Here is a 27,811-nt window from a genome sequence, read left to right on the forward strand (position 1 = left end):
TAATGTCTGATCCAACCTTCTAAATGATCAAGGACAGCACAGCAGCTGAGATCCAACTCTGGACAGAGATCTGTACAAGTCAACAAATAAATGAAGCTAGTTTTATGCTCAGGGCTAACGGGGTAAAACAGCTGTTGACGTGGACTCCCAGGTCACAGTAGCCTGGGTGTTCCCATACTGCTTTGCGCGCGATTTCATTCTCGCTGCAAAAGCAGTCTGGAAACCATCGCCCATATTTGCCCCTGAGATAGGGAACCAATCACAGACAGGGGGGGGGCAGCAAGATGATGACGACGTCTATGCGCGACACCGAAGCTTGTAGTGTGTTAATCCAACATGGCAGCGGACCTAACGTTACCGCAGTGTTTTAAGTAGCTTAGAACGCAAGTTTATTTTAAAAAAAGAGCAACGTTTGGCGTTGAAAGACTTCATTGCCAAGAAGGATGTGTTTGCTCTGCTACCAACAGGCTTTGGCAAAAACCTTATTTACCAGCTAGCCCCGTTGGTGGCTAAGGCTATGGGGCTTAGCGTAGGGTTGCCACCCGTCCCGTAAAATACGGAATCGTCCCTTATTTGGCAATTAAATGTTGCGTCCCGTATTAAACCAATACGGGACGCGATTTGTTCCGTATTTCAATAAATGTCCAATACACATGTCTGTCACACACACATCAACACTAAATCTAACAATAATGATCAAAAGCCTCCCCGGACTCCGCTCCTCTGTGTGTCTTTAGCGGTCTGTACCTGGCCGCCTGCGCGTGGCGCTGTCACTGTTGCCTAGAGACAGACACCACACACAGCGCTGCTCACATAACCCGCGCCTTTTAAAAATGTCCTCTACATCCCGATACTCCTCAAAAAACGTTCTTCATCCCCAATCATCTTCTGAGACTGATCCGGTATGGGACATTATGTTATGATTGATTTCCTATCGGGTTGTGCTTTTACCAGAAGATGTCAGTTCATGGGCATAGCCTATTTTATTAGACTATTGTGGTTTGATTGGTTGTTTAGGACAGTGGTGTCAAACTCAATCAGCGGAGTTAACCACGGGGCTAAGTTAGCATGCTAATGCTAATACCGTGTTAAACATGTTGCTGTTATTTGGCTAACGGGCACTTTCAGTGTGTCTGTATGCTAACAGACTGGTGTTTAGCTGCAGTGGTAAGCTTTCTGTGTGTGCTACCGTGGAACAGTAGGCTAACAGATTTAGCCCGTTGTCTGCTAACTGCTACATCTTATACGCTGTACCAGTAAACATATTTTAGTATTTAGTGCTCTAATGGTTGTGTCTTGAGCTTTTATTGGTCACCCGTATAGACGGATTTCTTGTCAACGTCACAAGTGTTTGCGCGCGCAGACAGGGGGCAGAAAGACGTCTTTTCAGAGAGTGTTGATAACGGAGGAGGACTGAATCTTTGCGTGTTTCGTTTAGTAGTACAGTCAAAATGCCAAGGAGTTGTTGTGTTGGCTGCGCTAAAAGAGCCAGTGATCAGCTTCAGAGCGCCGCGCTGCCGTACCGATACGCTGAGCGGTTGCCAAGGCAACCATGAGACTCGGACGAGTTTGTCAATAAAGTTGGGAGGAGGAGCTAATTGACGTACCTGTCTGATGCACGTAAAATACCTGCGGACCTGTTCTGATACATATAAAATATTATATTGCCTGATACAGTTATGGGCCTTGAGTTTGACATGAGTGGTTTAGGTTTATGATGAGTTAAATGAATGATCATTTATTTAATATACAGTAGTATTTGCCAATATACATATTATATATATGACCATTTAAAAAAACAAATCAAACAAGTCCCCGCGACCCGGGCCCGGATAAGCGGAAGACGACGAGTACGAGTACGAGTAAAAAAACAAATCATACAAATAGATTAACAGTTAATGAATAAACAAATACATTTTGTTTATATTTTAAAGGTTCATTGGTACAGATTTCAGTAAAGATTTAATTAACTGCACTTTATAAGAGAACGTGTTCATTGTTAATAAAACATTTCAAGCTTTAAGTATGAACAATGGCTATCTTGATCGCCCCTTTACTAAAAACACCAGCACAAAATATAACGTACCACTGCTGCGGCCCCCCTGTCCTACAGGAGTCAGGTCTGTGGTGGTCATGGCCCCGAGGAGCCGTGGTGGGCGTCCCTTATTTTTATTTCTGAAAGGTGGCAACCCTAGCTTAGCGAGACCCCAGTCGTTGTGGTGGTCTCGCCATTAATAGACTCTGTGTTTTTTTGGATACAATAGGTCTGCAGAGTGACCGTATATGCCTTCTACCCTCATATTTACTTTGCACAAACGGCAATAATCATTAAACGCCATCGTCTTTTCATGGACAGTAAAGGTTCTTCTTCTTCCTCGTCGAATTTCTGTCGCTCTACATACGTCATTTGGTATAACTGATACGATTGGCTATGAATCGCGCACAAGGCAGCATGGGAATTACCAGGCGCATTTGATAGACATTCGTAGCGCCCAATAAACGGCTCTAGGCATTTGTAAAACCACGCCTCAAATACGAGAAAATGAACACGTAGTTTCCAGACCAGCATCTCATTGAGATGTGCAGTCGCGTCAGCCAGGCTAAGGTCACAGTGGGATTCTTCAGCATTCAGACGGAGAAAGCAGCACAGGACCAGAACCAGAACAGAACCAGACTCAGTCAAAAGAGACTGGTTAGCATCCAGCTGAGCAGCCTAGCGCTGCCTACCTGCACAGCTGACAACAGGTGAACGTCACGTTGGTAGTAAAGTGGCATCAGGTGCGTTTGTATCAGAGCTGTTTTCCAGATAGCAGCACAGTGTGGGACCCATGTCTGTGTTATCAGTTCATCAGTCATTGTGTCATGGAGCTAAACCTCCCTGTCTCCATGTCACATTTAATGTCAGTCTTATTCTTCAGAAGTCAGCACCTGGAACAGATCATGTCTGCTCTGTGATACTGTTCCTTTCACTCCAGTTAAAGCTTTGACTGTTTGTTCCATCATCACTCCATGAGTCTGAACTAAGTCACACTAACACGCTGCTATTAGACTCAAACAATCCACTTGATCTGAAAGATTCATTTACTAATCAGTCTTTTCTAGCTACACTTTCTAACTGATTTCTACAACCAGAGTAAAATACTGTTCTCTAATGCTGTCCTGGAATTACCTGCACAGTCTGATCCACACCCAGAGAGGAGGAGCTCACCTGAGCAGGTGATCAAGTTTCATGAGAACAGGGAGGGAACTCTGAGGTGGACAAAACAAACACACAGACAGAAATGTGTGTGTGGAGTTTTCTTGGAGTGTGTCTCTTTAAAGACTCGTTGGTCCTGATTCATCTCAGACTGACTCCATTAGAAGAGGACGAGAAGACAGGACCAGCCAAAATGTCCTCACTCTGATGGTAGAAAACTCAGACTGGTCCTCACAAAGATAGCTGTACAAGAACACACACACACACACGTCACTTCCAGTAATCGGAGCAGAAACGAAACTAAAGTTTGTTCAGACTCCATTTTGATTCAGAGTAGAAGGAGGAAAACTGAAGGTTGAAGCGAAGTGAGTGTTAATATTGTTCTTCTTCTTCTTCTTCTTCTTCTTCTTCTTGTTCATGTGGACTGTAGAGGGAAGAAGAGTCAGCATTTAACAGTTTGATTCAACCATTGAAACAAACTAGTGATTAATCAGTTTGTGTTTTACTTCCTGTTCTCAGTCAGACTGACTCTGATATTATATTATATTATATTATATTATATTATATTATATATGACCTTTAATGTTTGTTTCGGTACTGAATACGTGTTTGTGTTCTTCCGTGTATTTCATTCTACTGCTTTTATTTTGTATTTCCTGTGAAGTGTATTTATTATTTCCTGTGAAGTTTATTTTGAAAGGAACGTATCCGGATGTGATAACCGTTAATGACAGTAACGGAAGATGGAACAGAAACGATAATTCTCTGTGTTTGTGTTAAAATAAATTATTGTGTTAGAGGTGAATGACTTTAATGATTTCTCCTGTTTCTAAGTGTTTTGAGTTCATCTTTTAAATAAGTTAGCTAACTGCGTTGTTAGCAGACAAATGTAGCATTAGCATCAACTGTCACTTTGAAGACTGCAGAGGGACCGTTGATGCTAATGCTAATGCTAATGCTAACGGTTTTCCTTCTTTAGTTTGTTGGACTTTTCTATTGTTTTGTTAAAGTTTCACTGAACTGAATGATTAATAAACATTATATAATAATTTTACTCTTCTCTTCCTTCAGTTTGAAGCTAAATTATCGAGTATTTTTATGCTAAGCTAATGGCTACTGACGCAGCTTTTTAAGCTAACTCTGTTCTAAAAGTCTGTCAGAGTTCATTTTTACTTTTTAAAGCTTAAACACGTTCCTGTGGTTTTCTGACCATATTCTAACATAAACAAGTATTTATTTTAACTTTAATAAAAACTACAGTTCCCATCAGTCTCTGATCAACCTGGAGTACTGTAACTGAAGTTGATGTAAACTCACTGAGTGTTTCTGGTTTACCTCTCAGACTGACTGAAGTCCAGAAGATGGAGGAAGAGGAGGACAGAGTCAGCTGTCTGTCTATGAAGAGTGACTGGTCCAAAGATCAACCTCCATTATTCAGAGAAGAACCTGGACCAGGTTCAGACACAAGGTAAGACAACTACTACTAACTTGTTCATGACTTATTTTAATCACTTCTATCAGTTCCTGTTTATTTTCTGTCTCTGATGGTTGATTGAGTTTAACTGAAATGTATTTGTTATTCCAGCTGTTAACCAAAGTTTATTCAAGTTACAGTTATAAAATGAAGGTGGTCTTAAAGACTGCAGAGTCTCAGCTTTAATTTGAGAGTATTCACATCTGGAGGAATTAAAAACATTTTAATACACAGTCCTCTATTTTCAGGGACTGAAGTGATTGGACAAATTCATAAAATCATAAATAAAATGCTTATTTTTAACACTTTGTCCAGAATCCTTAGCAGACAATGACTGAAGTCTGAGCCCATGCACATCATCACAGAATAGGTTTCCTCCTTTGTTCTGCTGAACCTGGTCTGGTGGCTCCTTTCACCATTAAACGCTCCAAATGACAGAACCATAGCTGAATGATACCAGTTCTCAGACGCTCTACTAGACACGCTGAGAGAAAATGGAAGAAGGATCAAGTTTCCATTCTCAGAAACAGCCTACTGGAGTACCAGAGAGCCGTTAAAACTGCTAAAACACAATTTTTATCTAATCTTGTATCAAATAATAGCCACAACCCATCTTTTCAATGCTCTTAACTCTCTTATAACTCCACTTGTGCCTTCATCTAAGCTTTGTGAGGAATTTCTTCCATTTTTTTTAAAGACAATATTTCTGCTATCAGGTCCTTCTCCTCACCCTCTGTCTCAGATCCTGTTGATTCTGTTGTAGACCCTGTTGTTTTTGATCATTTTGAGCAGGTGTCCCTCTCCTTTTTAACTGAAACAGTTCAGCAGTTGCAGCCATCTTACTGCCTCTGAGGCAGCATCCCACCTCATCTCCTCAAGGATGTTTTAATATCCTTGGGCCATGTTTTGTAGATGTTATTAATTCTTCCCCGATGTCTGGCTGTGTTCACTGAGCAAGTGGACTCTTATAAGTACCTGAGTGTTCACCTCAACACCAAGCTGGACTGGACTCACCACACTGACGCACTACAAGAAGGGACAGAGCAGGCTCTACCTTGAGAGGAGACTGAGGTCTTTTGGAGTGAAAGGGGCACTCCTGAAGACCCTCTATGACTCTGTAGTGGCATCAGTCATTCTGCACGGAGTGGTCTGCTGTAACATGGACATGGAGCTATCAGTAGAGCTAGTTAAACTTTTATCAGTGATGGATGAGAATAAAACATATTTGTTTCTGCAGAGGTCAGTACCACAGACAGAGAGCAGAGTCTCCAGTATCCAGACGTCTGTCTATGAAGAGTGACTGGTCCAAAGACAGACCTCCAGTCTTCAGTGAAGAACCTGGACCCTCAGACACAAAGTAAGAGAACTACTACTAACTTGTTCATGACTCATTTTAATCACTTCTGTCAGTTCCAGAGTATTTTCTCTAGCTGACTGTTTTTATTATTTTTGCTAAAATATTCTGAAAAGGGAGCGGCACAGTGGTGAGGTGGTTAGCATGCCTCACAGAGAGAAGGTCTCAGGTTTGAATCCATGTTCCGACTGGTTCCTTTCTGTGTGTAGTTTGCATGTTCTCCCTGTGTCTGCGTGGGTTCTCTCCAGGTTCTCCAGCTTCCTCCCACCGTCCAAAGACATGCTGGTTAGGTTCATTGGTGATTCTAAATTGGCCGTAGGTGTGAGTGTGAATGGATGTCTGTCTCTCTATGTTGACCCTGGCGACCTGTCCAGGGTTGACCCCGCCTCTCGCCCGATGAGAGCTGGGACAGGCTCCAGCAGACCCCCGTGACCATTAACTGGAATAAGCGGGTACAGAAGATGAATGAATTAATGAATGTTCTGGGGTAGCTGTTGAATGTTCCACGTAGGTAACAAAACAACTTTCAGTTGGCGGCCCCCGGGCCGGGTCCAGCCCCTGAGGAATTTTGTATCGGCCCTTACAGTGTTGTGTAGTTATTACATATGGATAGTGTACTACAGCACGTGACTATGGCTAATTGTACATTCTGTCGTTCAGTAGAAGATGGTATGCACCCGTTTAAGTTGGACCTATATTTTGAGGGACTGCACATGACCAATCAAAGTTGCCATATGCGCTTCAGTGCAACGCGCTGAGCACTGACTGTATATACGGCTGGCTCTGACTACTCTGACTTGTTTCTTTCAAGCACGAAGGTTGGCTAACAAGACAAAAAATCTCTCTACTTTCAAAAAAATTAGTTCAGTAGTTGCCCATATGACGAGGGTTGCCAACTGTCCCTTGAAAAACAGAATCCATATTTAGAATCAAAAGTACACGTCCCGTATTGAGCTGAAACGGGTATTACCGTGAGAATCAAAAATAGGGTGTAAAACATCAATGGAATTAATGAACAGCAGGACGCTTTACATGAACATTTACGGTAAGCTTATTCCCAGGCAATCTCCTGCTCTGTGACCAATGAGCTGACAGCGTGAATCCCTCTCATCTCATTGGTCGAGGTACTGTTTTTGCAAAGAAGATACCGGAAGACAATAAAGCAACAACTTTTACTCACACTTTCTGTTTGAACTTTTCTTATTGCACTATTACAAGAGGAATGTTCTGCTTTCTATTGTTTTAAATTCATTTTGGCAACACAGTTTTAAGTTAAGCATGACAGGTTTCTGTTAATTTTGTTATTTTGTATTAAAAATAAATTGTTGAATAATAACTTGTTTTCCATGTGTTCATATCACTCAGAAATATTAATCTAATTCAATTCAGGTTCAAGTCAAATAGTTCAAAATCTTTTCACACACACAAATAAGCTAAAGAAAAATTCACCACACCAGCAACAATGAGGGCAATCGGGTCGGCCGGCCCTGCCATTGAGTTGTCCCTTATTTATTTTTCAGGGAGTTGGCAACCCTTTGTGTATATGTTGTGCATTTACAACATAGAATACATTGACTCCTTCAGTTTGTTGTTGTAATTTCTTTATTTGTTACTGTGATTACGTTTATTCTCTGGCCCCTTAGTTTGCTTCAGTTTCATGAGCTGGACCCAATTCCCAATTAACTGAATAGCCCTGGTCTACAGTCTTCTTGGAGCCAATAAAACAAATAAAACATATTTGTTTCTGCAGAGGTCAGTACCACAGACAGAGACCAGAGTCTCCACTATCCAGCTGTTTGTCTATGAAGAGTGACTGGTCCTATGGATTTATTCCTCCACACTTCAGTCTAGAACCTGGACCCTCAGACACAAGGTAAGAGAACTACTACTAACTTGTTCATGACTCATTTTAATCATTTCTTGTTCCAGGATATTTTCTCTCTCCGACTGTTTTAATTATTTTTGCTAAAATATTCTTAAAAGGTTTTTGTGACTCAGATATAAATAATGAGCCCCATTGTTTTACAGATGATTTACACATGTATCTGCCCATACAGACAAACAGCAGACAGCATATGTAATGACAAACATGGATGTCTCCCTAGTGTGTCGATCAGAACACAGGAAACTGGAATTTTGCAAACCGGTGTTTACTTGTAGTTAAGGGTACATTACAGCACAGCAAAGCACAAAGGGCAAGTTTCCAATGAAATGTCTATTTCAACTCAAATATCTCTATGTGTGTATGTGTGGTCTGAAATAAAACAAAAGATACACCATATTTAGATTAGTATCACCATACAAAACTATACAGTCATAACACTGACTTTGCTCATACTGCTTAAACTGTACAGGTGAAACTAAGTTCTTCAACTATATAACCCCTATCATGCTACAATGGTGCCACCTAGTGGCCATATGCGTCACTGGAAAGGGGAACGTACTGTCTAATTATCCAGCGACGTGACGGTTTAAATTGTCATATATTCTGCGATATGTCTAACATGAAATACTGCAACAGAATCGACTGGAATGAGGTAAACTAATATTCTAACAGACTGCTAACTTTCCTCTGACACAAATCACGTAATATTCACACCAAATAACAGCAGGAATCTAAATCATGAAATGAAACTAAACGGCAGAAAGTCCTTTGAAGTTAACTCTATAACTTCAAAGGACTTGGATGATAAAAAGCCAAGCTCACGTGAGACTCACATAAATCAGGAGTGTTTACAGGTATGCTCACTGTGGGATGAATTAAATGCTTATCTTAAAAGTACAAGGAGCTATCAGTAGAGCTACTTAAATATGTTTCAGTGATTGATGAGAATAAAACATATTTGTTTCTGCAGAGGTCAGTACCACAGACAGAGACCAGAGTCTACAGTATCCAGATGTCTGTCTATGAAGAGTGACTGGTCCTATGGATTTATTCCTCCATTCTTCAGTCTAGAACCTGGACCCTCGGACACAAAGTAAGAGAACTACTACTAACTTGTTCATGACTCATTTTAATCACTTCTGTCAGTTCCAGTTTATTTTCTGTCTCTGATGGTTGATTCATTTTTACTAAAATACCACATAAATCCAACATAAATAATGAGTCCTGTCTTCCTCTCAGCTTCTCTGACAGCTGTCAGTCACCTAGAAAAGCTGTAATCTAATCTCAGAGGACTGTTACAAACATGAAACCATCTCATTATCTGCAGCAGCTGTAGTTTGTGTGTTTGCTGCTACTGAAATGACTTTATCTCAGAGTTTATCAGTGATTGATGAGAATAAAACATATTTGTTTCTGCAGAGGTCAGTACCACAGACAGAGACCAGAGTCTCCAGTATCCAGCTGTCTGTCTATAAAAAGTGACAGGTCCTATGGATTTATTCCTCCATTCTTTAGAGAAGAACCTGGACCCTCAGACACAAAGTAAGAGAACTACTACTAACTTGTTCATGACTCATTTTAATCACTTCTGTCACTTCCAGGATATCTTCTCTCACCGACTGTTTTAATTATTTTTGCTAAAATACTCTTAAAAGGTTTTTGTGACTCAGATATAAATAATGAGCCCCATTGTTTTACAGATGATTTACACATTTATCTGTCCATACAGACAAACAGATGTGCAATCATGGATGGAGGCAAACGTCCTTAATCTAAATGAAAACAAAACTGAAATCATATTATTTGGCCAACCTAATCTCTTAGATGGTTTTTCACAGTGCCATGGGCCCTCTAGCCTCCTACTGTCACCCTGTCAGAAGAAACCTCAGCGTGATTTTTGACTCCGCCTTTAAATTTGATGAGCAGATTAGTTCAGTAGTCAAGACATGCTTTTTAAATTAAGACTTCAGAGTAAAGTGAAGTCCTGCCTCCCTCCACATGATTTTGAGAGGACAATTCATGCTTTTATTACTTCTCATTTAGACTACTGAAACTCTCTGTAGATTGAGCTGGACCAGTCATCAATACACCGCTGTTACGTTTCCCTTTTTAGCAGAAACAATAACGCTGACAACCAACAAAGAAAGAACCCAGGGAGGATGGGAATGCACTCAAAGAGAGATTTATTTACATATTTTTTTTAAATGAAAAGGCAAACAATTAATGTAGGTTTGAAAAATGTGGGGGGAGGGTAACTGTGGGGATTGTGCCAAACGAAATAAGTAAAGTACAAAAAAATAGGGCCTAGCGCAACCTGTGAGGAAAGAAAAAGGAAAACAAAAGGCCTGACTCTTATCTAAGAAACATCTGAAAGTAATAAAAATACATCGATGGCAACAACCCACAACCTAGTGTAGTAACAAAATCCATCTACGTGTGTGAATCTATGGGGTACCCCAGCCTTACCTCAGTCTTTACCTCCCCACCACAAACCTTGATTGGCTGATGGGTGGGCCAATCCACAGCTCTTCTGGAGCTCACAGGTGGCAGCCAATCTTCCATTTCCTCACCTGCAGAACAAAGAGGAGCGAGAGAGAGAGAGGGACACACACACACATCTACACGTAACAACCGCCTGCAGGCTGTACAGCTGCAGCAGGCTGCATTTTAACAGGAAAAACACAACAAGACCACATTACACTGGTACTGGCATCCATACACTGGCTTCAATTGACCAGATCCAGGCTCAAACACAGATGGTTCAGGTTGATCTGAGTTTCATCTGTCCAGAGATGCTGTTCCAGAGCTGTTCTGGCTTTTCTTACATGTTATTTTGGTAAAGTGTAATCTGGTCTTTCTGTTTGAGGTCCATGAACGGTTTGGACCTGAACAACAACATGTTCTAACCAGACATATTTTGTGTGTGAAGTAATAAAATTCAAACTATCAATTTCCAGTAGAGCACTTGTGTTAAATTAATATAGTTACCTCCTTATTAATGGGGTCAAAATAAAGACACACTTTTACTGAAGTCATCACAGAAAACCAAAGGGATGTTGTTCTTTGTGACCAGCATCACCATCACGCTCCTCAGAAACAACGACCCGATGCTTGGTGTTCTTTCTGTGCCTCCACAGTTTGTTTGTGTTTAGCACAGTTAGCGTGGATGCTAACATCGTTGTTCCCTCCGTGTTCCACGCAGAAGTCGCCCTGACACACTTTACAAAAGGCATGGTAGACACTTACGTGACTCGTGACGACAAAGGTGAACGTGTCCCACCACGCAGTCTGAAACTGTGAAGCATATTTTTCATTGTCTCCATCTTGCTCATTTTGTGTAGCCCAGGAATTGACGTGAGCTTGGACGTGGGCAGTGACGTATGGGACACAAGGCACGTAGGGCGGGAGTGTTTGGGTTGGCTTGCCAGGTTGTCAGGTACCAGGACACATGAAACACCATTGATTCATTTCACTTTAAAATCGGGAGATAGCGAGAGAAATTACAAATCAGGAGCAGGGCAGGAGAAATTATTAAAAATCGTGAGACTCCCGCATAAATCAGGAGTGCTGGCAGGTATGCTCACTGTGGGATTAATTAAATGTTTATCTTAAATGTACATGGAGCTATCAGTAGAGCTACTTAAATATGTTTCAGTGATTGATGAGAATAAAACATATTTGTTTCTGCAGAGGTCAGTACCACACACAGAGACCAGAGTCTACAGTATCCAGCTGTCTGTCTATGAAGAGTGACAGGTCCTATGGATTTATTCCTCCATTCTTCAGAGAAGAACCTGGACCCTCAGACACAAAGTAAGAGACTGTTTCTACTGTAAACTGACCTGATGGAAGATGATGATTTTAGGATGAAGCAGAAATGTTCTGCTGAAAGATTTATAGTCATGATGCAGATGTTTTAGTGCAGGTAGGTAAGATCCTAGTCTGGGTTTTAGAAGCAGGAAGTACTGATGGTATTTCTGTAGTAAAACACCTGAGAACCTCCATTTCAAAATGTCCACTCATCAATATTCAGAGTGGATGGATTGAACTGCAGTTTTCTCCTCCTCCCATAGTCGGTGTGTAGTGTTGAAGAAAAAAAACAATCCAAGTCTAGTGCCTAACGACACAGAGTGGGTCTGAGACCAGAGACTGACCCTGAATGCAGGGCCAGAGCACAGATATACCCTGTCCCCGGGTGTGGTTGCAGACAGTTCCTGATTAGATCGTATAGTGGATGTATATTGGTCAGCCGAGGGCAACTTTACACAGGAGGGTGAACTCAGTAGGGGGCAGGGGTGGTTCCCAGATGTGGTCAAAACAAAAGGACAAAAGGACAAAGGAGTGACACTCGGGTAGTATGATCAAGGCTCTGATCAGCAGGGGAGAGGAGATGGGGAGGGTAGACAAAGGAGTATGATCAGGAAACTCTGATCGACAGGGGAGCAGAGACAGGAGAGATCAACATATGGTTGGAATTGCCCCAGACGTGTCAATTCCAATGTCCTTTCAAAGTTTACTTCTTCAGTAGCAACTAGCCAGTATAGTTAGAATGTGATCTTTATCTGATCAATACTCCCTATCAGTCCAGTTCACTATCAGTAACACTTCTTAGACTCTTCTAAGCTCAGTTCAGACTGAACTAACTCAACATAAAACAGTGAAGGACATAATCAGCTCTCTTTGATGGAAGGCTTTCACTGTGAAGTCTCTGCAGGAAGTGTTGAGTTTGTATTAACAGCAAACGGCAGGTAGATGACTCAGTGTTTAATAAGACAGCCAGATAGGAAAAGCAGTTGATTGGTGTTGATGAAAGCAGGAGATTTGAAATCAAAGGAAGTCAATTCAAACTTTTCCTGTTCTCTGTGTGCGTCTGGGCTTCTGGACAGTGATGTCAAATGTTGACAATCTGGAAATGATTTTAGTGATGAAGAAATGTGTTGACAGAAAGAGGAAGAGGAGACACGTTTCTGTGGAGGAGCAGCTGTCCTGCTGTGCTTTGTGTCAGGACGTCCTGAAGGATCCAGTCTCTATCAGCTGTGGACAATGGTTCTGCAGACAGTCCATCACCTCATACTGGGACCAGTCTGCGTCATCAGGAGACTCCTCCTGTCCCCAGTGTGGACAAAGATCCAGAACAAGTAAGACTGTACAGCTGTCTGCTGATGGACTCTTGATAAAATAATTTCTACAGTTTTATTTATTCTCTTTTCTTTCCCTGCACTTCACATATCACACTTATTTTACTCAAAACTGAGCTTTGTTAATTACTGCTGATATAAATTAATCTGTTCCTGTTGTGACCAGCCACTAAGAGGCTTTTATTGTGAAACAGCCAGAGGAAATGTTTGTCACCTGATTAGCAGTATTTTGTTGTTAGTGCAGTTAAAAACAAAAGATGAACATATTGCTCATCGTTTTATTAGTGGATCAGTTATTATGAGAAGAAAAAACTCTTTACAAACCATTTGAAGTCAGTTTTCTGTTCTTTGTGACTTCAAACAGGGATGACTGTTTTCTTTCTGTCTCACGTTTGTTCTTCTTTCCAGCAGATGTTGGTCTGCAGGAGGTTTTAGATGAACATAAGATCAGTCTGAAGAGGAGATGTGAACGTGTGACAGAAGGAAGTGATGTAACAGGAAGTGGAACCCTCCTCAACAGGATCTACACTGAGCTCTGCATCACAGAGGGACAGAGTGAAGAGGTTAATACCCAACATGAGGTGAAGCAGCTTGAGACAGCTTCCAAGATGAACACCCTCCATGACACTCCAATCAAGTGCCACGACATCTTTAAAGCCATACCTGACCAACAAAGACACATCAGAGTGGTTCTGACCAACGGCGTCGCTGGTGTTGGAAAAACCTTCTCAGTGCAGAAGTTCACTCTGGACTGGGCAGAGGGTTTGGAAAACCAAGATGTCAGTGTGGTGATTGTGCTTTCGTTCAGGGAGCTGAACTTGATCAAAGATGAGCAGTACAGTCTTCTCAGGCTGCTCCATGTTTTCCATCCAACATTACAGAAGGTCACAGCAGAGGAGCTGGCTGTCTGTAAACTTTTGTTCATCTTTGACGGCCTGGATGAAAGCAGACTTTCATTGGACTTCAACAACAGTGAGGTTGTGTCTGATGTCACACAGAAGGCATCAGTCAACGTGCTGCTGACAAACCTCATCAAGGGGAAACTGCTTCCCTCGGCTCTGGTCTGGATCACTTCCCGACCTGCAGCAGCCAATCAGATCCCTCCTGCATGTGTTGACAGGGTAACAGAAGTACGAGGCTTCACTGACGCCCAGAAGGAGGAGTACTTCAGGAGAAGGTTCAGTGATGAAGAGCTGTCCAGCAGAATCATCTCCCACATCAAGACATCCAGGAGCCTCCACATCCTGTGTGGAGTCCCAGTCTTCTGCTGGATCACTGCTACAGTTCTGGAGCACATGTTGACTACAGAGCAGAGAGGAGAGCTGCCCAAGACCCTGACTGACATGTACTCACACTTTGTGATGGTTCAGACAAAGAGGAAGAAGAACAAGTACCATGAGGGACATGAGACCAGTCCACAGGAGCTGATGGAGGCTGACAGGGAAGTTCTTCTGAAGCTGGGGAGGCTGGCGTTTGAACATCTGGAGAATGGAAACATCATGTTCTACCAAGAAGACCTGGAGCTCTGTGGTCTTGATGTGACAGAGGCCTCAGTGTACTCAGGAGTTTGTACAGAGATCTTCAAAAGAGAGAGTGTGATCTTCCAGAAATCAGTCTACTGCTTTGTTCATCTGAGCGTTCAGGAGTTTCTGGCTGCAGTCTATGTGTTCCACTGTTACACCAACAAGAAGACAAAGGTGCTGAAGGACTTCCTGGGGAAGGACCACCAGGTCTCCACTAAGTCTCTGGATGACTTCCTGTATGGAGCCATGAAGAAATCCCTGCTCAGTATAAATGGTCACCTGGACCTGTTAGTTCGCTTCCTTCATGGCCTCTCTCTGGAGTCCAACCAGAGACTCTTAGGAGGTCTGCTCAGTCAGACAGAGAACAGTCCAGAAATCATCCAGAGAGCCATCAACAGGCTGAAGAAGATGAGGAATAGTAAAATGTCTCCTGACAGAAGCATCAACATCTTCCACTGTCTGATGGAGATGAACAACCTCTCAGTTCATCAGGAGATCCAAGAGTTCCTGAAGTCAAAGAACAGATCAAAGAAGAAACTCCCTATGATCCACTGCTCAGCTCTGGCCTACATGCTGCAGATGTCAGAGGAAGTTCTGGATGAGTTGGATCTGAAGAAGTACAACACATCAGAGGAGGGACGACCGAGACTGATCCCAGCTGTGAGGAACTGCAGAAAGGCTCAGTGAGTCCTGATCATTAACAGAATCAATCAGATGTTCATCAGATGATCACCTCAGTCTGTTTCATACTCATTCAGTCTGGATCTAGAATGTAAATGATATGATTTTATAACAGATTTATATGTTTTCTTATCACAGATTTACTGGATATAGACTCTCAGAGATTCACTGTGAAGTTGTGGCCTCAGCTCTGAAGTCCAACCCTTCCTATCTGACAGAGCTGGACATGAGTAAAACTGACCTGAAGGACTCAGGAGTGAAACATCTGTCTGCTGGACTGGAGAGTCCAAACTGTAGACTGGAGACTCTGAGGTCAGTTCACTGACTGGAGCTGTTGTAGGTTTTCTTTATTTATTCAGTTCGAATCATTGACTGACGTGTCAAATGTTCTTTAATTGATAAATGTTCAGTCGAGGGTCTCTGACTACAAAGGCTCAGTCTCTTCTGGTGTTTAACCTCGACTCAGGAATTAGTAACAGAGCTCTACTGGAGGAGGGTTAACATGTCAGAGATACAATCAGGGACCAACATCATACCAGACTGAAAGTCATCATTGAAACTTTAACATCTGTTCTAAAACACAGAGAGAAGCAGTGAAGGGATGCTACAGCTGGTGTTACATGTTACTGGGTTTAATCAGTGATGATGTCTTGTGGTGGAGAATCTTCTCTCAGCAACAAACAACAATGTTGACTCCATAGAGTTTATTGCACCAAACTGACAGACCCAGGATGAGTCTTCTTATTTATTACAATCTTACATCATCAACTATTACTCAGAACATTTCACACATTACTGAAATTCCCCAAACTATAACTGGCCTCCAATCTTAAAACAAGAAGTCCTGGTAAATATGCTGCTTTGGTGTAACAGTCCAATCCCTTCTCCACTGAACATAAAAATAGGGCTGAACGATTAATTGCATTTGGGATAATATCGCGATATGATTAAACGCGATTTTCTAACCGCAACTTGCGCGATTACAAGGTGGTAATGTGACGCGAGCGACACGGATGATGTCTTCTGACCTGGACGATGTCATCTCTTAGCGGCACGCACAACCGGTCGGCTTGTTTACCTGTAATTTGCTACTGCTAGTTTTTTGCAACATGGCTGAATATTTGTCTGACTCTGGGGCTGTGGAACCATAGCAGTAGCAAATTACAGGTAAACAAGCTGACTGTAGCGCGTGTGGACGCCGCTCAGAGATGACATCGTCCAGGTCAGAAGGCATCATCCGAGGTCTGTAGGTCAATCTACAGACCCCGGATGATGATGATAACAGGTAACTCCAGACTCAACGGGGAATAGCACTAGCGTATCATAACAAAGTATTGGCGGAATGAACGGGTTTCGCTGCAGATAATGCGTTATTTAGAGATTGCGTTTTGATGCCCTGATCACTCCCACTATATGGATATACACTGATCTAATTATCTCCTGAACAAATGCAAATGAAACAAAAGTGATATTGGTGAGTAAACAATGGTATTTTACGCTAGAAATAAGGTCCAGGTTGTAAAAAACAGTAGTTCCCCTTTAAATGCACAGTGGCAAAGCCACAGATGTTTCTGTAATGAGCAGTTAAATAAAAATGTAATTTATTTCAAGTCATACATCTTTTAATTTAATTCTAATAGGCCCAACTTATGGGAAAGAGCATTTTACAGTAAATGTATCTAATATTGTGTAGTTCATATTTAAATCACTCATTACGTTTTGTTGGGAAATAAAGAGGATAAAATAAAAAAATAAAATAAAAAATCACTTATTAAATTGCAATTGCAATATTGGAGAAAAAAAATCGCAATTAGATTATTTTCCCAAATCGTTCAGCCATACATAAAAACTAAATACACAAACTGTTACTGATGTTGTTGAGTCAGACTGATAGAAAGCTGCTGCTCTGAGTCAGGATGAAACACATCATACATTTCATTCATCTTTTATTCTTTATGTAGATTGATGAAGTGCAGTTTGTCAGAGATCAGCTGTGATTCTCTGGGACCAGCTCTGAAGTCCAACCCCTCCCATCTGAAACATCTGGACCTGAGTAACAACAACCTGAAGGATTCAGGAGTGAAGCAGCTGTGTGGTTTTCTGGAGAGTCCAGACTGTAGACTGGAGACTCTGGGGTCAGTTCACTGTCTGTTACTGTTGTAGATCTGATATGTTTAATCACCAACTGAATCTAATTCATGTTCATCCAGAACTTTCTTCTTAAATCTGTGAATACCCTTTAGTTCAAGACAAGTGTTTGTATCAGAAACTGTAGAAAATATCTTCATCTTTTATTCTTTATTTAGATTGAAGAGCTGCAGGTTGTCAGAGATCAGCTGTGATTCTCTAGTCTCAGCTCTGAAGTCCAACCCCTCCCATCTGAAATATCTGGACCTGAGTAACAACAGTCTGAAGGATTCAGGAGTGAAGCAGCTGTGTGGTTTTCTGGAGAGTCCAGACTGTAGACTGGAGACTCTGGAGTGAGTTCACTGTCTGTTACTGTTGTAGATCTGATAAGTTTAATCACCAACTGAATCTCATTTCCTTTCCTCCATAAATCCATAAACCTTACATTTGAATCATCCACAAGGGAAATTGTTTGGTCACAGTAGCTTAGTTGCACATTAAAAATACGCTTTAGAGCCACAAGTTAAAAGAAAGATAAAATAAAAATAAAATAAGATTAAAATAAAATAGCATAAGTAAAAAAAAAAAAAATCTACAAAATTACCATGTGAACAAATGTACAAGAATAGAGACAGAATTAAATATATATTATATACATAGGAAGGAATATTAAGGTGCAATAATGTGCATTTACATGAGTGACATGAGTTATGTGTTACAGGAAGGTGAGTTGTTGAACAGCTGGATAGAGTTTGGTCTGAATGATGTCCTGTAGCGTTCACTGTGTGAGTGGAGCTGGATGAGATGGATTGTACATGATGGAGAGAAGTCTGTCCAGTGTCTATAAATGTCCTTTAGTTCAAGATAAGTGTTTGTAGCAGAATCTGTAGAAAATATCTACATCTTTTATTCTTTATTCAGATTACAGAGCTGCTGGTTGTCAGAGATCAGCTGTGATTCTCTGGTCTCAGCTCTGAAGTCCAACCCCTCCCATCTGAAACATCTGGACCTGAGTGGAAACTTCCTGAAGGATTCTGATGTGAAGCATCTTCGTGATCTTGTGGAGAATCCAGACTATAAACTGGAGACTCTGAGGTCAGACTCAATGTTTTCTTTGAGTGTTGAGATGAATATGATGGTAAAGTTGTGGTGACTCTCAACTGCAGACATAGGCTGATATTCTACTAATTCACACTGAGGATCTTCATGGTAAAGTTTGCTTTCTTCTTCTGTGGTTTAGTCCATTGACTGTGGCAGAGCCATGTTGAGCTCCAGATTTCAAACCTTCATAGAAGAAGAAAAAAATCCTCCACTGGATGATTGACTCTGAAACTCTGACACACTTAATTTCCACCTTTAAGTCTGTCAGACATTTAAAACAGAACTATAATCATTTCCACCACATTAGACTGGAACTAATAAATGACATTGGGTGAGAGGCAGGGTACACCCTGGAGAGGTCGCTATCACAGGGCTAACACAGAGAGACAGACATCTATTCACACTCACGCCTACAGCCTCTTTAGAATCACCAATGAACCTAACCAGCATGTCTTTGGATGGTGGGAGGAAGCTGGAGAACCTGGAGAGAACCCTAACAGACACAGGGAGAACATGCAAACTCCACACAGAAAGGAACCAGTCAGCCCATGGATTAGGGCCCAGAACCGTTTTGCTGTGAGGGATCAGTGCTAACCACCACACCACGGTTCCATCACGCAAACAGCATCAATGTTCCAGAAAATTAGACTGTTTGAATTCATCCTGACATGTTTGTTTTCTTTGGAAACTTGAGAATCTTTGGTGAAATCAGAAATAAATTTATCTGCACAACATGCCTTTGGTGGAGCTGGTAGAGTTCAGAGCTGAAGTCACTATGTCTTTATTGCCATTAATATTAATGAGATCTCTTCTTCACTTGTTCTATTTGACTGTTTGAAGCTGCTTCCTGTTGGTTTCAGCTGTTTGGAGTTTCCATGTTTGAAACTTGCTCATTCTGAACCTTCAGCTCTGAACACATGATGAAAGTCTGAGAGATTTCAAGCAGGAACTTTGTAAACTCACATATTTTATTCTTTATTCAGACCGGAGAGCAACAGTGTCCCAGAAATCAGCTGTGATCCTCTGGCCTCAGCTCTGAAGTCCAACCCCTCCCATCTGAAACATCTGGACCTGAGTGACAAATACCTGAAGGATTTAGATGTGAAGCATCTTCGTGATCTTGTGAGGAGTCCAGACCGTAGACTGGAGACTCTGAGGTCAGACTGAAACACTGGAACTCTGATACACTTGATTTGCACCCTATAGTTTTTCAAATTAAAAGTAGGCCAGAAACTAACAATTATTTAATATTATAGCTGAATCAGCTATTTAATGATTTATTTTATAAAATGTTAAAACTAGGGATGGGACTTGATTAAAAAAATTGTAATTGTAATTCATCACATTTTAATCACATAACAAAAAGCAAAATTTTTTTATTTAAATGGATTTTAGTGGACGACTGAATCAAATAATAGACACAGACATGAATATTGTAAACTCAAGCTCTTTTAAAGTCTGGAAAATACATTTAATTGCATTTCAATTCAAAACAGTAGAAAAAGAAAGAATATATCCCTGGCCAAAACTGAACAGACCTAAAGTTAAGGTACCAAGTACTTCAAGTACTTTTTCAAAACAGTATTGACTTTAAATGGTAAAAAAAACCCAAAAACACTAAACAGTTTGGGTTGCTGACACGTCTCGTCCGTACTCGGACCGGGACTGCTAGCGCTAACAGCTCCATTTAGATGGTACCGAAGTTTTTTGCACAAAACTCTGCTTTTATCAAAGCTTCCATCAGGTAGCTTTTCTTAAATAAAATTTGCCTTCTAATAAAAGTTCTGTGTTGTTTGGAATACAAACTACGATTAAATGTGTTTTAATGCGTTAAATTTTTTTAACGTAAATTTTTATGTTATTAATTAATTGTAATTAACGCATTTAAGTCCCACCCCTAGTTTAAACATCTTGATTCCACTCTCTGAGTTAAAGGTGATGTCTTCAAATGTCTTTGTCCGAACAATAATCTAAAGTTCACTGTGAATCAACAAAATATCTTTAACATGTAAACTTATTCTTTATCCAGACTGAAGAGCTGCAGTTTGTCAGAGATGAGCTGTTATTATCTGGTCTTAGCTCTGAAGTCCAACCCCTCCCATCTGAAACATCTGGAGCTGAATAACAACAGCCTGAAGGATTCAGGAGTGAAGCGGCTGTGTCGTTTTCTGGAGAGTCCAGACTGTAGACTGGAGACTCTGGAGTGAGTTCACTGTCTGTTACGGTTGTAGATCTGATATGTTTAATCACCAACTGAATCTAATTCATGTTCATCCAGAACTTTCCTCCATAAATCTGTAAATGTCCTTTAGTTCAAGACGAGTGTTTGTATCAGAAACTGTAGAAAATGTCAATGAAGCTTAAAGGCTGTTAGGACACAGTAATGTTGAGCTGCACATTTACACATCTGATTGAATTAGTAATAATTTAATGTACATCTTTTATTCTTTATTCAGATTGAGGAGCTGCAGTTTGTCAGAGATCAGCTGTTATTCTCTTGGACCAGCTCTGAAGTCCAACCCCTCCCATCTGAAACATCTAGACCTGAGTAACAACAACCTGGAGGATTCAGGAGTGAAGCAGCTGTGTGGTTTTCTGGAGAGTCCAGACTGTAGACTGGAGACTCTGAGGTCAGTTCACTGTCTGTTACTGTTGTAGATCTGATATGTTTAATCACCAACTGTTCTGCCCTATGTAGAAATGTATTTCATAAAAAGTTTAAAAAATGGTTCAAAATAATTTAGTTATAAATACGTCATAATTCATTTGTAATAATTTCATGCTAAAACGTTAATCTGGTTAAGTATTTAAATGCAGCCAGCATAAGTTTATTTTCGGTCACTCTGAGAAAAACATGGTACAGAAAACCTGTCTTTCAGTGTGAAAACTTGGCCTCCTGTGTCGTAAATCTTGTCCAAACCTTTGAAGGCAATGGCTGTAAGTCTAATGTGTGTTTTAGTTCATTTAGAATTGTTTTAAGTTCTGATTTAGAGATCGTTTTGTATAAACATATTTGTACCAGGAATTAGCCTTATCACTGCTTTGCTTAGACCGCTGTGTATTAGTATAGCATTGTTGCTAACGAATAGCATTGTTAGCATTTGAAAAGATCGCCGAATTACTTTCTAACAGCTTAAGTTAATTTATAAGCAAGTATTCTGGTACTAGCCATTTATTTGTGTATTTTATTCTCATTTCAGAGAGCTAGTGTTTATTTTGTGTCTGTTTATTTTCAGTTTCACTGTGGCTTTTATTGAGCTACCATCACAATTGCAAATTGTGAGCTGTCAAGAAGACTGTTAATAAAGGAGCAAGACGCTCGGTATCCTGGCTCATAAAACATGAGTTTGGCTTGCTGTTGATCTGCGTTGACATACAGAGTATCCAACACGTAGGGATAACAGTACACCAACTGAGTCTAATTCATGTTCATCCAGAACTTTCCTCCATAAATCTGTGAATGTCCTTTAATTCAAGACGAGTGTTTGAATCAGAAACTGTAGAAAATGTCCACTGTTAATTGTTAATGTCAATGAAGCTTAAAGTCTGTTAGGACACAGTAATGTTGAGCTGCGCATTTAAAACCTGAACACATCTGATTTAATTATTCAGGATTTAATCTACATCTTTTATTCTTTATTCAGATTGAGTGGCTGCAGGTTGTCAGAGATCAGCTGTGATTCTCTGGTCTCAGCTCTGAAGTCCAACCCCTCCCATCTGAAACATCTGGACCTCAGTCACAACTACAACCTGAAGGATTCAGGAGTGAAGCAGCTGTGTGGTTTTCTGGAGAGTCCAGACTGTAGACTGGAGAAACTGGAGTAAGTTCACTGTCTGTTACTGTTGTAGATCTGATATGTTTAATCACCAACTGAATCTAATTCATGTTCATCCACAACTTTCCTCCATTAATCTGTAAATGTCCTTTAGTTCAAGATGAGTGTTTGTATCAGAAACTGTAGAAAATGTCCACTGTTAGTTGTTAAAGTCAATGAAGCTTAAAGGCTGTTAGGACACAGTAATGTTGAGCTGCACATTTAAAACCTGAACACATCTGATTGAATTATTCATCATTTAATCTACATCTTTCATTCTTTATTCAGATTGATGAGCTGCAGTTTGTCAGAGATCAGCTGTGATTCTCTGGTCTCAGCTCTGAAGTCCAACCCCTCCCATCTGAAACATCTGGACCTCAGTCACAACTACAACCTGAAGGATTCAGGAGTGAAGCAGCTGTGTGGTTTTCTGGAGAGTCCAGACTGTAGACTGGATACTCTGAGGTCAGTTCACTGTCTGTTACTGTTAGATAGATAGATAGATAGATAGATAGACAACTTTATTGATCCCTTTGGGAGGTTCCCGCAGGGAAATTGACATCTCCATTGCATACAGCACTGTCAGACATACATGTAGGAAACAGTATAATAAGCCCAAATACCAAACACCCAGTAAAGAATAATAATAATAGTAATAAAAATAAATAAATATTGTGACTGTACATAAATGGTTGTTGCATAAATAGAAATACCAGGTACATTGTTATTGCACTTTCCTATTGCAGGTTAATTAAAAAGTCATTCAGTCCCTTTCTTTATTGTCCTCCTCCCCCCAAGTGAGTGGTGGTTGAACAGTTTGATGGCATGGGGGACAAAGGAGTTCCTCAGTCTGTTTGTCCTGCACCTCGGGAGGAGCAGCCTCTCGCTGAAGGTGTTTCTCTGGCTACTGATGATCGTGTGCAGAGGGTGGCTGGCATTGTCCAGGATACTCGTTAGTTTTTTAAGTGTCCTGCTCTCTGCTACAGTAGCCAGAGGGTCCAGCCTCGTGCCAACCACAGAGCCAGCCCGTCTGATCAGCTTCTCCAACCTGGAGAGGTCTGTCTTTGAGGTGCTTCCACCCCAGCACACCACAGCGTAGGATAGGACGCTGGCAACCACAGACTGTTAGAAGATCCCCAGGAGCTTCTTGCAGATGTTAAAGGATCTTAACCTCCTCAGGAAGTACATCCTGCTCTGGGCCTTCTTGTACAGCTGCCCCGTGTTGCTCGTCCAGTCCAGCTTGTTGTCCAGCCACAGCCCAAGATATTTATAGGTCTGCACGACCTCCACCTCCTCCGCTCTTATCAGAACTGGTCTGGGGTTGGGTCTGTCCCTCCCAAAGTCAATGACCAGTTCCTTAGTCTTTGAGGTGTTGAGCTGTAAGTTGTTTGTGTGGCTCCAGACAACAAAATCCCTCACCAGGCTCCTGTACTCCTCCTCTTCGTCGCCACTGATACACCCCATGATGGCCGTGTCATCTGCAAACTTCTGGACGTGACATGTGTCAGAGTTGTAGCAGAAGTCCGCGGTGTACAGGGTGAAGAGGAAAGGGGAAAGTACAGTCCCCTGTGGAGCTGTTGTAGATCTGATATGTTTAATCACCAACTGAATCTAATTCATGTTCATCCAGAACTTTCCTCCATTAATCTTTAAATGTCCTTTAGTTCAAGACGAGTGTTTGTATCTGAAACTGTAGAAAATGTCCACTGTTAGTTGTTAAAGTCAATGCAGCTCAAACGCTGTTGGGACACAGTAATGTTGAGCTGCATATTTAAAACCTGAACACATCTGATTGAATTATTCATGATTTAATCTACATCTTTTATTCTTTATTCAGATTGGAGAGCTGCAGTTTGTCAGAGATCAGCTGTGATTCTCTGGTCTCAGCTCTGAAGTCCAACCCCTCCCATCTGAAACATCTGAACCTGAGAGGAAACAACCTGAAGGATTCAGATGTAAAGCAGCTTCTTGATCTTGTGAAGAGTCCAGACTATAAACTGGAGACTCTGAAGTGAGTAGAGGGTTCCAGTCAGTCCATGCTGCTTTCATCAGTATTGTCCTAAACACAGTTAGTATCAAAGATCCAGTGTTTCCTGTAAACCTGCAGCTTCTCAGTGAAGCTGTGAGAGGAGAATGGAGACAGGCTTCAGGATTGGACAGAAGGACAGAGAGAGAGACAACAGTCAGCCAATCAGATGAGCCAGAAGCTTGTTGTGATCATGTGTTTGAGTTGATGTGAAGACGACTGCTGTTGTTGTGTTGATGTGTCCAGGAAATAAAGCTGGATTCCAGCTGACAGCCTTCCAAGATGTATAGAGACAGTGGTGGTCATTCATCAGATCTGATCAACAACTGATCACAGCTCTGAGATCAGTCTGACTGAAGCCTGCACATCACAGAACCAGCATTACATTTAGTAACCATGAGCAGAGTCATCACATGTGTCATTAGTTTGATCAGATCTCTTCAATGACAGCCTCCATGTTTATTAGTCAGCTGATCTTTGTTTAAATGGAGCAGCAGTAAATCCATCACTAAAGTGTTGGTGCAGTAATGAAGTGTTCAGGACTCTCAGCAGTTTATTAGTGAAATCTGCAGAGGAAACAGACTTGATGCTAAAAGTCTCTGCAGGTCTGTGTGTGTTCACTCCAACACGTTAACATGAAGCTGAAAGGAAGCTGGCTGAGCTCCACTGCTGCTCCACTGCTGCTCTGAACAGGACTGAAGTCCCTGCTGCTCTTTCTACTGGATGTGATGATGAAGGGAGACTCTGGAAACGCTCCTTCACCTCCTCTCTTCTTTCTCCTCCTCTCTACAGGTGGAGGTGGTGATAAACAGGACGGTGTGTTAGGTGAGAGGATGAGCTGTGTCCTGATGCAGAAGCAGCAGCAGCTTGTGTGAACAGAGACTCTGACTACAATCTAACATTAACTCTGATCATAGACTGTATATAATTAACTGCAGTTTATCTAGTGGCCGCTAGAGGCACATTTCCTGTGTGTCAGCAGATATTATGAAACTCATGGGAACAGGAACCTTCTTGCTGTGAGACATCAGTGTTAACCACCATGCCACTGTGCCGCCCAACCAGAAAACAGCTGAATTGTATTATTTTATCGATGAGCTTAATCAGCTTTTATAACTTGTTATAATATTATTTTAAGGATGCACAACAAGATAACAATAAAATCCAAAAATTATCATCATATCTTATTCAGGCTGAGATCATTTCACATCAGACACCTGTAGGTTTTGTTGGGTGACTCTTAAATGACCTCTGACCTCCTGCTCCAGATGTTTCATTCTGTCGTCTGATCACAAACAGAAGCTGCAACTTGTCGCCGTTTTGAAATGTTTATTTATTTATTTACAGTAAACAGGACATTCATTCATTTACAAACCCGTTCCTATGGTAACAGAGCTTATCGTTTAACGTCCAGACCTCGTGGAAGTACGGAGCGCTCGACGACGTCATCGTCCGCACAAACAAAGCTGGAAATGAAAGAGGACTGAAGCCTCTAGGAGGAATATGTGACATGGCTCTTTAAAACAGCAACGGTCAACACAAATTATAGTAAAAAAAAAAAACTGCAAGAGCTAAAAATCATCAAATATTTTCCTCATGGCACCAGATACAAAAAACAAAGGAACAAATACAAACACTTAAAAGAGTTAAGAGCTCGTTCTGTTCAGAGGAAATGGAGAAGAAGAAGAGTTTGTTTCTGCTCAGATGCTAATCAGTCTCTCCAGTCGTTAGTTCACATGCAGATCCTTTAAATGAGGACTGGAGCCGCTGTACACTCTGAACCAAACTCAGAATTAACTCTGTGGCGTCAGGATGTCGTTAGTAGACTCTGTCTTTGGAAAACTGTGACCGGTGTTATTTGGGAACATGCAGCTTCCAGACTTTTAACCAGAACCAGAACCAGAACCTCATCAAATGGACGCCGTGTCACTTCCTCCCACTGGTCAAACTGAGGCTCGTATCCCAGGGATACGGGCGGCGCCATCTTGTTTCAGTTTGGATCCAGAGTCTGATCAGAGCCACGTTCCTCCTCTAGACTCACTGGTGTTTTGTTTTTTCATGCACTTATTTTATTTTAATTTACGGGACAGCTTCACAGAGGAGCTTTAGAGTCTATGTTGTCCACTGGCTCCCAGTTCGTTTTAGAAACCATTTTAAACTTATACTGATTCATTTTAAAGTTCTTGGTGGCCAGAGGCCCGGCTGAAGTCAAAAGGGGACAGGGTGTTCACAGTCAGGGGCCCCAGGGCTGCAGAACGATCTGCTCGAGGAAATCAGGTCAGCTGTGATCTCCTTTAAACCTGTTTTCATCAGAGAGATTTTCCAAGTTTTTAACTTCTGTTTTTAAAATTGCAGATTTCTATGTTTCTGTGAAGCTCTTAGTAAATTTGTAAAGTGCTAAATAAATAAAGATTATTCTTACTGACAGATGTTATGTATTAGTGAATGTTCAGATGGGTCGACAGAAGGTTATTTATGGTGTCTAATATATGAACATGTTTGAACCTCTTCTTCGTGGTGACAAATTTATTTCAGTTCTCTAAAATCCATTTTTACCCTGGTTCTGATAATACCTGCTTTTACAAGACTGTACACGCTCTGAAGTCCTGAGGGTTCATATTTAGACCGACGTCTTCCTCTGCTTTTAAATCCAAATGTTCAAATTAAATCTTCATTTACAGAGCAGCAGACTTTACAACCTACAGGTCCTGGGACGTCTAGAGAGGCTGAGGCTGAAGCTCTACGGATCTAACATAAATAATAATAATAATAATTAGAAACTATTTAGATATACTGTATTATACACATATTTGCTGTTGACGTTACACAGTTCACTGAGATGTCATGGAATTAAAGGTAAATGGTCCGTGTACATTCTGGTATTTAGTTTTATTTTCTGGTGTAAAATAAAAAATAAATAGTGAGCGTTTATTAGATTTTTTTAAATTTAAATTCCCTAGAAAAACTAAACAGGACTACTTCCTGGACCAAGGACTTGTTGAACTTCTGTTTTTTAAATTACGTCAGTAGAAAGAAAATTAAGACTTGATTTTTTTTTTTTAACAAATTTGAAATAACAAAAAATGCATGGATCAGAATGTTTTAGTTTTTGCTTTTTAAATTTAAAAATAAACTCTCATTTATTTATTTTCTATTTTACTTGAAATACCAAAAAGTAAACGGACCGCTGTATGAACTGATTTACGAGTCTTTATGGGTCTTCATATTGCACTCAACTCAAACTCTTATAAATGTGGATTTTCTTCAGAGAAACTCAGAGAGAATTGTGACATAGATGACAGTAGTGGAGCTGTTGATGAGTCGTATGTGAGAAGATCCTTTAAAAGCCAACTACTTAAATAACAACAGCATCTGATCACACACTGACTGAGTAGAAATGGAGGGTGTATTTTATAATCAGGAGCTTAATGTCGTTACTGTGACAACACTAACTTGTCCTCCTTTAGAGGCTGGTGCAGGGGGGGCTGAGG

At 41.0% G+C, this 27,811-nt stretch overlaps 1 protein-coding gene across 4 annotated transcripts; it reads left to right on the forward strand.

Annotated features, from left to right (window-relative positions):
* LOC311503142 (NLR family member X1-like) lies at nucleotides 1-27,809 on the forward strand. 4 transcript variants are annotated; one of them, XM_084565680.1, is made up of 21 exons: nucleotides 1-151; nucleotides 2,606-3,561; nucleotides 4,539-4,664; nucleotides 5,908-6,027; nucleotides 7,775-7,897; nucleotides 8,880-9,002; nucleotides 9,329-9,451; nucleotides 11,600-11,722; nucleotides 12,854-13,047; nucleotides 13,456-15,253; nucleotides 15,390-15,563; nucleotides 17,213-17,386; nucleotides 17,558-17,731; nucleotides 18,300-18,473; nucleotides 19,463-19,636; nucleotides 20,509-20,682; nucleotides 20,936-21,109; nucleotides 22,124-22,300; nucleotides 22,583-22,759; nucleotides 24,132-24,305; nucleotides 25,113-27,809. In XM_084565680.1, exons 3-21 carry the CDS (start codon nucleotides 4,558-4,560, stop codon nucleotides 25,123-25,125), a joined length of 4,470 nt encoding a protein of 1,489 aa, XP_084421806.1. In that variant the 5' UTR covers nucleotides 1-151; nucleotides 2,606-3,561; nucleotides 4,539-4,557; the 3' UTR covers nucleotides 25,126-27,809. The 4 variants fall into 4 exon arrangements, with proteins under 4 accessions (XP_084421806.1, XP_084421808.1, XP_084421807.1 ...); XM_084565682.1 differs by lacking the exon at nucleotides 1-151 and having other exon boundaries at nucleotides 1,984-3,561; nucleotides 13,459-15,253; XM_084565681.1 differs by lacking the exons at nucleotides 1-151; nucleotides 2,606-3,561 and adding an exon at nucleotides 3,797-3,996.
* The last annotated feature ends 2 nt before the right edge of the window (nucleotides 27,810-27,811 follow it).

Source organism: Chelon labrosus (genome assembly GCF_963514085.1).
Source record: "Chelon labrosus genome assembly, chromosome: 18".
NCBI classification, from domain to species: Eukaryota; Metazoa; Chordata; class Actinopteri; order Mugiliformes; family Mugilidae; genus Chelon; species Chelon labrosus.

Coding starts and splice junctions, on each gene's coding strand:
- LOC311503142 (XM_084565680.1), top strand. CDS start 4,558: ATGGAGGAAGAGGAGGACAGAGTCAGCTGTCTGTCTATGAAGAGTGAC. Junction 4,665..5,907: donor GGACCAGGTTCAGACACAAG/GTAAGACAACTA, acceptor TTGTTTCTGCAG/AGGTCAGTACCACAGACAGA. Junction 13,048..13,455: donor TGGACAAAGATCCAGAACAA/GTAAGACTGTAC, acceptor TCTTCTTTCCAG/CAGATGTTGGTCTGCAGGAG.